Source organism: Echinops telfairi, unplaced genomic scaffold (genome assembly GCF_000313985.2).
Source record: "Echinops telfairi isolate 266 unplaced genomic scaffold, ASM31398v2 ScPeMD7_7356;HRSCAF=8355, whole genome shotgun sequence".
NCBI lineage: Eukaryota > Metazoa > Chordata > Mammalia > Afrosoricida > Tenrecidae > Echinops > Echinops telfairi.
Window position 1 is genome coordinate 1,269,869 of NW_022111256.1, and position 9,534 is coordinate 1,279,402.

Genomic DNA, 9,534 nt, shown 5'->3' on the forward strand with positions numbered 1-9,534 from the left:
TTTTTGATTTTCCTCATGTAAATAAATGCAATTTAGTGTACCTGCAAACATCTAGTTATGCATACAAAGATTGAGAAGGCTCTCTCTATTGCAATTAAAAGTAAGAGACTTAAAGTCCATCTTAGAGAGAGAGTTAGCACCCAGGAGCCCTTAGTGTCCTGTAGGTCTCTCTGGGGTACCTTCAAAGATACACTGGGGTCTTAAGGCTCTCCTCTCATCGTGTGTTCTTCATTCCAAACAAAGTTATGATCTCTCCCAACTGCACAGCACTAATTTATTTATTGGTCAAGATATACTAATCGATGGAATGAGTAAACAGTGCATAAAAGCATAGGGTAGCATTCCCTGTCCCATCCCCCCCAAACTATGCATTTTGTCTTGGGAGGGGCCATTCAGGCACCAGGTAGTCTTTCTGCCTCCAGGTCTTTACTTCTCTCTCTTCCTGCCCAGAGCTTCTAACTTCCACTGAAAGGTCACCTCCTTGGAGAAGGCTTTCCTCTCAAACAAGCTTGATGTCACCTCGGACTTCACCACACTTACCAGCCTCTCATTTACATAACCACGTACGTAAGCCCTTCCAAGACCAGGACACACCCTTTCTCTGCCTGCACTCAAGTTTGGACATTGCTCGTCTTTAGTCCTGGGTCCTCTTACCTGTCTCGATAGCAGGTGCTTTTTCAAGTTGAAATGCATCTGGGCAAGTTTGTTTACAAGGGGGCTTCAAAAGTTCATGGGAAAATTCCGTGATCTTTTTATTCCAGTTTTGTAAGCACTTTCTTCAACCCCCTCATATATCTGGAGCTTCATAGCTCAGAGCTGTCAGTGACAGCAAATTTCCAGTTGGTAGCAACCAGTTGTTCTAATTTGATAAAAACTGGAATGGTGAGAGGACCCAGGAATACACATTCGAAAAGCTCCCCGGTGAGTCTGAAGGTGGTTTAGTGGATTTCCCCTTGGGCTGCTAACCAGCCATTAGCCAGGAGAAAGATGAAGCTTTCTACACTCATAAAGAGTTAGCCTCAGAACCCCACAGGGGCAGATCTAACATCCTGCAGGAGCCCTGGTGGTGTGGTGGTTATACATGTGGCTTTGATCATCTATACAGTCAGCAGCCTGAAAACATGAGCTGGCTCTCTGGGAGAAAAGCAGGGCTTTCGACTCCTGTAAGTTCGTCTTGGAAACGCACAGGGGCAGTCCTACCCTGTGAGTCAGCGTTTGATGGCGGGGAGTTCGGTCTTGTTTAGGATAGGGTCGCTATGAGTTGGAGTCAACTCGCTGGCAGTTGAGATTCCGATGTTTGTGGTCCATAGACACCTAGGAAATGCTGATAGCTTCCAGTGATCCCTGCCTTCCAGTAGTCACACCTGTGCCATCCCCACCCCGCCACCAGCAGTTAAAACCAGACCTGGACACTTGCTTCTCAGGTGGTGAAAGTGAGGGGGTGTCAGCCTGTGACTTCTGTCCTACTGTCATTCTGACTCTTGCTCTCCAGCGGCAAGGAGACCAGCATAGCATGCGTGTGAGTGTGCAAGGGGGTGATAAGAGCTCCTGGTAGAGATGCTTCTTTGACGCTAGGTTTGATTAGATTGAATCCCGAAATATGGACCCACGCATCATGGTAAAAAAAACTGCCCTTACCAATCCTAACGTATCTACTCCTCCTTACCCACGCTTCAGTCAGAGCCCCCTTTGTAAACAAAGGCAATTTGCATTTACATGTCTCTGAGGACACGAATGCTTCCATTCATGGAAGGATGGAATCAGAGAATTCTGGAAAGTTGTAAGAGAAGCCCTAATGGTACTGTGGGTTAGGCAATGGTTCAAACCCACCAGTTGCTCTCTGGGGGAAACGTGAGGCAGTCTGTTTTGGTAATGATGTATCATCTCAGAAACCCCACGTAAGGTTGACAAGGACCATAAATTGGAAACGACTCAACGGCAGTCAGTTTGGAGGTTATAAATGATGCCTTGTGGCACAACAGGTTAAGCATTGGGCTCCTAATTGCAAGGTCAGCTGTTTGTAACCTACCAGTCCCTGAGAAACACCTGTATCCACAAAGATCCAGGGTCAGAAACCCTAAGGGGCAGTTCTGTTCAGTCCCACCGCTTCAGAGTCGGAATGGACTCCATGGGAGTAGGTTAGCCCTTTGAGCTTGGGGGCATTATAATTAGCACTGGGACCAGTGAGTGCCTCTACTTTACAAGGAACTGGGTGGGGACAAGCTCAAAGCACTGGGAATGAGCACCGTCTACACATTGGAGGGTGTGGCCAAGAAAGGGCTTTATTTCAAGGCGGGGACTCAGAATCAAGACGCCGCAAGCCCAGCAAGCATGTCAAGGACAATGCCGAGACGAGACGAGTCGCCGAGACGAGTTGCCGGGAGAGCACGCTCCAGGAACAGACTCGCGGTGCTGGTGCGTTCACATCCTGGCCCGAGACAACACGCCCTGCTCTCTGAAGCGAAGCCAAGAACCCCGCTCCTCTGGCACTTACGCCCCTGACCCGACTCGGGAAGAGTGTCCTGTGGCAAATCCCCACCTTGGGAAATTTAGCCCGGTTCCGGAGGGGCTCCACTGCCCTTTACACTAGAGCAGGACGGCGCACTGCGGTTCGCGAGCCCTGTGCGGCTTTCTGTGCGTACACGTGGCTCTGAAGGAAACCGGGAAAATGTGAAAGGTTTTGTATGTGAAAGTCCAATTTATGGCTCTTGAATCATTTCTGAATTTGTTGAGAGGGACAGGATTGGCTCTTCTGTCTCCAAATCTTGCCGGTCCCTGCCCTAGAGCATCCCCGGTGCACAGCGGGCCACTAGGCTGAGACTGGCCTGACGGAGGGTGAAGGCATGATCGCTGCTTCCTGCTTCCGAGCAGACAGCTCCGGACGGGTCTGCCGTGCAAACCTGGGTGTCGCCAACTCTTCCCGTCTGGGCCTATGACACAGACTGAGTTGTGCCGAGTAGGGCGGTGACGATCATTCTGCACATCCAGTGCCCATCGCATGCTGCTTCTCAATAAACAGCTACTGCGCGTGAGCATGAACGGATGGAAGGATGGACAGACGGTGAGACTGTCAAAAGGCCCCCTGGCTCCTAAATGGGGATGCAGCCCTCGGCCCTCCCTTCCCCAGAACTCTGCTTTAGAGTAGCCACACAGAAGACACTCGGTTCAGAGCACACTGGTGGATAGGGTTCTCATAGATTTATTTCTGTGTCGTGTTATATACAGATATATGTATATATGCTTTTGGTTTCTGTTTTTATTTTTTTTTTAATACAACCTATTATCCCCTTTTCTTCCCCAGCAAACTCACAAAAAGAATCTGAAATCCTTGCAGGACTACTGTTACTGGCTTTCTGAGATAGCCAGGGCCGAGAAAGACCCACCTCTCCTCTCGAAAGACACCACCCTCTTCTTGGGCTCCGGGACATTGAAGCAGCAGCACTCCCAGGGCCCAGGGCGAGGGGAGGGGACAGGGGACACTTGCAGTGTGGCAGAATTCTAGGGCGAAAGTGTCCAGGGGCTCCTTGGATGGCAGACTGGCTCCCAGCACTCTCGTGGTGAGACTACAGGTGAGGGCCCTATGGCTCTTCAGATGCGGCCAACAGGCCAGGGTGGGAGGAGGAACTGGGAAGTCGGCATGCAAGGGGAGGAGCGGTAGGAGCAGCACACCTGCGGGTTATCCACTCAGGGCTACCACCTCCGAGACAGGTGGGACGGACAGGGACAGAGGTTCCGCTCTCAAAGGGAAGGGAATGGCCGGGAGGAACGTCAGAAAGCCACATACAACAAAAGTACCAACAAAACCATGACCTCACCTCACCTCCGCCCTAGGGAGGCAGGCTCTGTGCTTGGGAGTGGGGGAGAAAAGTGGGGTCCTGAATTAAGGATTGTCAACTGGCCAGGGGCACAGGAAGGTACTTTGAGGATTCCTAAGTGGCAGGCAGCTGAGACCCCACATCCCCAAGGAAATAAACGACAGTCCCTTCAGTTCGACTTGGACCAAATCTTGGCACTCCCTCGGAGCCTGGTAAAGAGAAGAGAAACAGAGGATGCAGGGAGTCCCCTAACCACTGTAGGTTGCTCCCCCCACCCCCCCAATTCCCTAGCCACATACAAATGACTATCGGAAGTGAAGGCAGCCAAGTCCCCAAGGTCAAAGCAAGCAGGGCCCCTGGAAGCAAGCAGTTCTGGTCACACTGGCTTACCCCTTGCCCTTTGAGGTTTTCTTGCTGGGCTGGCGTTGGTTGGTGCCAGGAGCTGGCTCCCTCAGCTCAGTCAGGTGTTGCTCAGGATCCTGAGATGTGGCCGCAGCTGCCGCCGCCGTTGTAACCTTAATGGTTTTCTTCAGGTTGGCAACCTACCAGAAGGAACGGAAAAAGCAAAGAAGGTCCCAGAACTTGACAGACCCTGCCTACTTGTCTCTCCGCTACAACCTCTAGCCAGACCCTTCTGCACAGACAAGCAGCCCCGCCGGCTCGGCTCACCTCACTCTCGATCTGCTGCTTCAGGGCCAGCTGCTGCTCCTTGTGCTGGTTGGCCCGGCTCACTTGCTCCTCGATGCCTGACAGCACCACCTCACAACCCACACACCTGTGGGATGGAGACAGCCCAGAAGAGTCAGGAGCAGAAGGCGGCGATCAAAGATTCAAGGCAGACAGTGGGAAAGAACCTCGAGCCTGTCATCCCAGTGCTGGGCTGAGTGAGGCACCCTCACCAGGGCGCCTGGAAACACCTGCAACGCCCCGCCCCCTGCCGCAAGGAAGCGTCAGGAGCGCTGTGCGAGAAGGGAGGAGGAAGTGCAGCCAAGTGAGGAGGAGGTGCTAACGAGGAGCAGAGGAGGTGTGCTAATGAATAGGCGCAGACGTTAGCCAGGGACACAGGGAGAACCATCCTGATCCATGGACACTGGTGGTTACAGACCAATGGGCCGAATCCAGCCCAGGACAGTGACCAATCTCTGTCAGAACCCGCTCTGGGAGCAGGGCTGTGCCCCTTGCATTCCCCAGTTCCACCAGGGCCTCCTCCACTCCCCATCCTCCCTCTGAAGAAGCCCCCAGAGCAGCGGTTCTCAAGCTGTGGGTCGCAACCCCTTTGGGGGTCGAACGACCCTTTCACAGGGCTTCCCCGATTCATCACAGTAGCAACATGACAGTGATGAAGTAGCCACGAAAGTAATGTTATGTTTGGGGGGCAGCACCCCACGAGGAACTGTCTGAAACGGTAGCGGTGTTAGGAAGGCTGAGAACCCCTGCTCCAGAGGAAGGAGCTCATTCACCTTCGTCCTCTTGGGTGCAGCTGGGCCCAGCCCGGCCTGAAACACCTTTCTCCTTCTTGGGGCACGAAGACAAGGGGCAGTGCCAGGACACAGGCCTTACCACTCCTGCAGCGTCCGGGTGATAGCACTCAGGTCCCGGCGCTGGATGTCCCGCCCGATGCTGTAATCCACCTCCAGCCGCTGGTGGCGCTGGTCCAGGGAGCCTCGGAGCACGTCGGCGTACACCGCCTCAATCACCAGGTCTTCCAGCTGCCGGACGTTACGCAGGGCGAGGGCCTCCAGCAACACTGCGTACGGGATGCACTGGAAACCGGGGCGGCCGGGCTGGGGTTTTGGGGGCTCCTCAACAGGGAAGGACCTCCGAGAAACCTCTTCCTTCTCCCGGAGACCCACCATCTCTCCTCCCGATTCCTCTAAAAGGCTGGTTCTCGGGCAATAGAAATAAAAGCATCTGCCCTGCCGCAGCTCAAAAATAACACCCTAAGAATGACAATCTGAAAACAAAATACAAGACAGAGGCACCCACCCATCCCTATGTCCCATACTAGGGGGAGAAAGTGACAGGTGTCTGGGTGTGGGTGTCAGCCCTTTAGCCTCACACAGCCCTTGGTCAAGAACAGGGTGACATAAAGGAGTGTGGGGTAGTGGGAGAGGCCTGGGGCTACTCTGCTCATTCTTTACACGTAATTCCAAGAGGCATCCTTGCTTGAGACATCTCAAAAGTCATGTAAAAATCAAGAAAAGGAAGGGACAGGGTCATGTAATAAGTGGGAGCGTGCAGACTGACAAAGAAAAAAGACAAGTCAAAACTGAGCCTGCGAGGGGCACAGAGAAACCGCCGCATCATCGGCAGAGATGGCCCGAAGGGCACAGAGAAACCGCCGCATCACGGCAGAGACGCCCCGTTCCCAGCTCTCGGGCTTTGTTCTCATGGGATGTCGCATTCTGAGAAAGAGGTAATTGTGGAACTAAACCATGAACACCCCAGTTGTTATTCTAACCACAATACACAAGCCACATTTTACTGACGACTTAAGTTGATTGAAAATAAAACAGCACACTGAGAATAAAATCCACCCTGCAGAGCTGCCATTAAAGGGTTTTAGATTGCACCGAAGACGCGACAACGGGTCAAAGGCTGTGCCAGTGCGAGCTCCCTGCCAAGGGGCCCTGGAAGACCGTCCGGGTCCTCTTGGGCTGCAGGCTCAGAGAACGGTCACTCACTTTGACTTTAGCAGCCAGGCTGACAACCGATAGGTGTCTCAGCTTATTCTTCTGAGCTTCTGTGAGTGGGGGGAGATTCCGGGCTTCAGCTGGCGGAAAAAAGGACAGATAGAAGGCATTTTTATTTCAGTTTGTGGGAGACTTTAACCTCCATTTCCTGGTTTCTTAAAAACATTTTTTTAGACCTAATTTTCTTTTCTTTTTAATCGTTTTATTAGGGGCTCATATAACTCTTATCACAATCCATACATACATCAATTGTGTAAAGCACATTTGTACATTCACTGCCCTCATCATTCTCAAAACATTTGCTCTCCACTTAATCCCTTGGCATCAGGTCCTCATTTTCCCCCCTCCCTCCCCGCTTGCCCCTCCCTCATGAGACCTTGATAATTTATAAATTATTATTTTGTCATATCTTGCCCTGTCCGACATCTCCCTTCACCCACTTTTCTGTTGTCCGTCCCCCAGGGAGGAGGTCACATGTAGATCCTTGTAATAGGTTCCTCCTTTCCAACCCACTCTCCCTCTACCCTCCCGGTATCGCCACTCACACCACTGGTCCTGTAGGGATCATCCGCCCTGGATTCCCTGTGTTTCCAGTTCCTATCTGTACCAGTGTACATCCTCTGGTCTAGCCAGACTTGCAAGGTAGAATTCGGATCATGATAGTGGGGAGGGGGAAGAATTGACTTAATTTTATTTTCTTATGCCAATCTAGGTCTTGTACCTGACAATAAATAACTAGAGTAGCCAACCAAAGGGGGTACCCCAAGAATGTCTTCTAATTAAGTTCCTCTCCCATCCACTACTCCCGAGCCCCAATCCCTCCCTGATTACCTAGGTAGTCAGCATATGTCCCATATGCAAACACCGTGAGCAGCCGAAATGTGGAAGCAAAGTCACTCTCAGCCAGCTGGAAGGGAGAATACGAGGGAAGAGAAGAGGTGACCGGAAGGGCTTCCCACTCCACCCTCCCAGCCTTCCCGCTTTAAACTCCATTTCCTTGTCATCACCCCCACCTTCCACCTTCAGGCATTTTATGTTATTCCCAAGATCCACAATGCCTTCTTCCTCACCCGCCACCCATTCCTACCCCAAAATTCTGGGCGAAAACATTGAGAGTGCCACTACCTAAAGACACCAGGCATTTCGAACTGTGTTGACTCCTGAATATTTCTCTATGAATATATTTCTGTGTCTTTCAACAGTTAGCTGTACTCCCAAAGCCTCCTACCTCAGCCTCCCATCTCTGATAGCCTAGGTGGACATCAGAATCTGCAGCCTCTGCTTCAGAACCCCCTTACCCTGGATGCTTCCACTCCCCGCTGCAGCCCGCCTCTCTTCCTATCACGGGTCATTCAGTCCGGCACGTCACCAGCCAAGGTTGTTACCTAACAATAGCTTTCTTGTCCACAAGATGATAGATCCAGTCTCCAGCATTCCACTTAAGATCTAGCAGAGCTATGCATGCTGTTTGATCTCTCAGTAAGTGCTCCCTAAGTGACTTAGATAGATGTCTATCTATTTCCCCAATCTCTTCAACTAGAATGTAAGCTTCAGAAGGGTAACCCCCATCTGTGCCTTGTACTTTCCCGGTGTTTCCAGATGACTCGTGGAGTGCTAGCCAGGCACTCAGTAAACACTTCTTCTACTGCAGGGAAAGCCGAGGGAATTACTATACCAGAGTGACTCAAAAAGACTCAATTCACGGACTCAGGCCAAGGCCTTCAAACACTTGGCTTGGCTGGCTCACTGTCAAAGCATCTCTATACCTGGCTTGGTACCAGATACTTGGCAATACTGGCCCTTTAAACTCTGAACTCTGCCCTTCTGTGGGAACAGCTCCGGCTGCTGTGTTCCTGGCAGCTTGCTATGTCTGGGGAGACAAACACACCTTCTACCTTTGATGAATAACACATGGGGCAGAGAAGGGACAGTGGGCCGTGCTAATTCAACATGATGAATCCTCCCAGTGCGCCACAATCGCACCTGATTCTCAGCATAACCGTGGAGGAGGCATTATGGTCTCCATGTCCAAAAGTGGGAACTGAGGCCCTGAACAATGTGATATGATGAAGAGTTTACATCACTGGAGACAGGCTGAAACTCAGCTTGCTTGTTATGAATCTCCCGCCATCTTTCTTAAAAGTGACCAAGACTGACTGACAGTCCTCTCCTCTCTGAAAGGTAACTTAAGTTCACTCGCTAACTTTTGCAGGCTGCCAGTTTCTCAGAGGCATGGTGACAGAAGAAATAGCAAAATGAACCACGGAGGCTTGGCTGTGAGCGAGCCAGGCCAACAACCCACCTCTCTGACATTGGGCATATCCAGCAGCTCCCCAAACACGTAGACACCTGGGGCCTCCAGCACCTGGTGGATGAGTGTGGCCAGCGCTGCCCCCTTGGCCGACTTGGCCAGCAACAGAAACTGCTCCTGGTTCTGGCCCGTCACCTTCACCTCCCCACTCATGGCTGCGCTGAGCTGGGGCGGTTGGGCTCCGGATGTGGGGAGCTGCAAGGGAAGGCGGCGTGAAGCGGGAGGGGCTGAATGGCAGGGCAGTGAGTGGCTTCGAACAACCCGGAATCAGGCGAGGGCACGGTTGGAACTTGGACCGATGATGGATCGTTCCGATGAGAGCACGCAGGAGACGGGAATGCCACACCTCCCTGCTCCCCCCGACCCCTGGGCCTGACCCCAAACCCTACCACGGCCACCCCCGCCCCCCGGCACGAATCCCCGCGCGGAAAGATGTCACATGGTGTCCACCGCGACAACGCCTTCCCTTGGTTTTCCCCTCGTGCCCCACACGTGCCCCCAGCCACGTGACCTCGCCCCCACGCTCCAGACGCGCGGCTCCGCCCCTTCTTAAAGAAGCAGCCCCGAGGCCGCGGGCGCCAGCTAGCCGCCCTGTCCTACCCTCGGTCGGAGGCTCTGGGCCGCTACCTGGAAGCCTCGTCGGCCAGCGCACCAGGCGGGGCCGCGGCTCCGTCACCTCCGGCAGCCGCTCGGAGCCTTCCTGCCACCGCCCCAC

At 52.8% G+C, this 9,534-nt stretch overlaps 1 protein-coding gene across 2 annotated transcripts; it reads right to left on the reverse strand.

The window, feature by feature from the left end:
- Window positions 1-3,164: 3,164 nt before the first annotated feature.
- COPS7A (COP9 signalosome subunit 7A) lies at window positions 3,165-9,534 on the reverse strand. Of its 2 annotated transcripts, none has more exons than XM_030887237.2 (8): window positions 9,447-9,534; window positions 8,811-9,014; window positions 7,340-7,415; window positions 6,500-6,588; window positions 5,376-5,578; window positions 4,485-4,590; window positions 4,206-4,357; window positions 3,165-4,024 (listed from the first exon to the last, which is right to left on the reverse strand). In XM_030887237.2, the coding sequence occupies exons 2-8, from the start codon at window positions 8,970-8,972 to the stop codon at window positions 3,985-3,987; spliced, it is 828 nt and encodes a 275-aa protein (XP_030743097.1). In that variant the 5' UTR covers window positions 8,973-9,014; window positions 9,447-9,534; the 3' UTR covers window positions 3,165-3,984. The 2 variants fall into 2 exon arrangements, with proteins under 2 accessions (XP_030743097.1, XP_004708182.1); XM_004708125.3 differs by having other exon boundaries at window positions 9,420-9,468.

Bases quoted from the DNA above. Each gene is read 5' to 3' on its own strand.
- COPS7A (XM_030887237.2), bottom strand. From the start codon at position 8,972: ATGAGTGGGGAGGTGAAGGTGACGGGCCAGAACCAGGAGCAGTTTCTG. The intron at 6,589-7,339 runs GTAATCAGGGAG...TTTTTCCGCCAG, and splicing joins GACATATGCTGACTACCTAG to CTGAAGCCCGGAATCTCCCC. The intron at 4,025-4,205 runs GTAAGCCAGTGT...TCTCTTTACCAG, and splicing joins AAAACCTCAAAGGGCAAGGG to GCTCCGAGGGAGTGCCAAGA.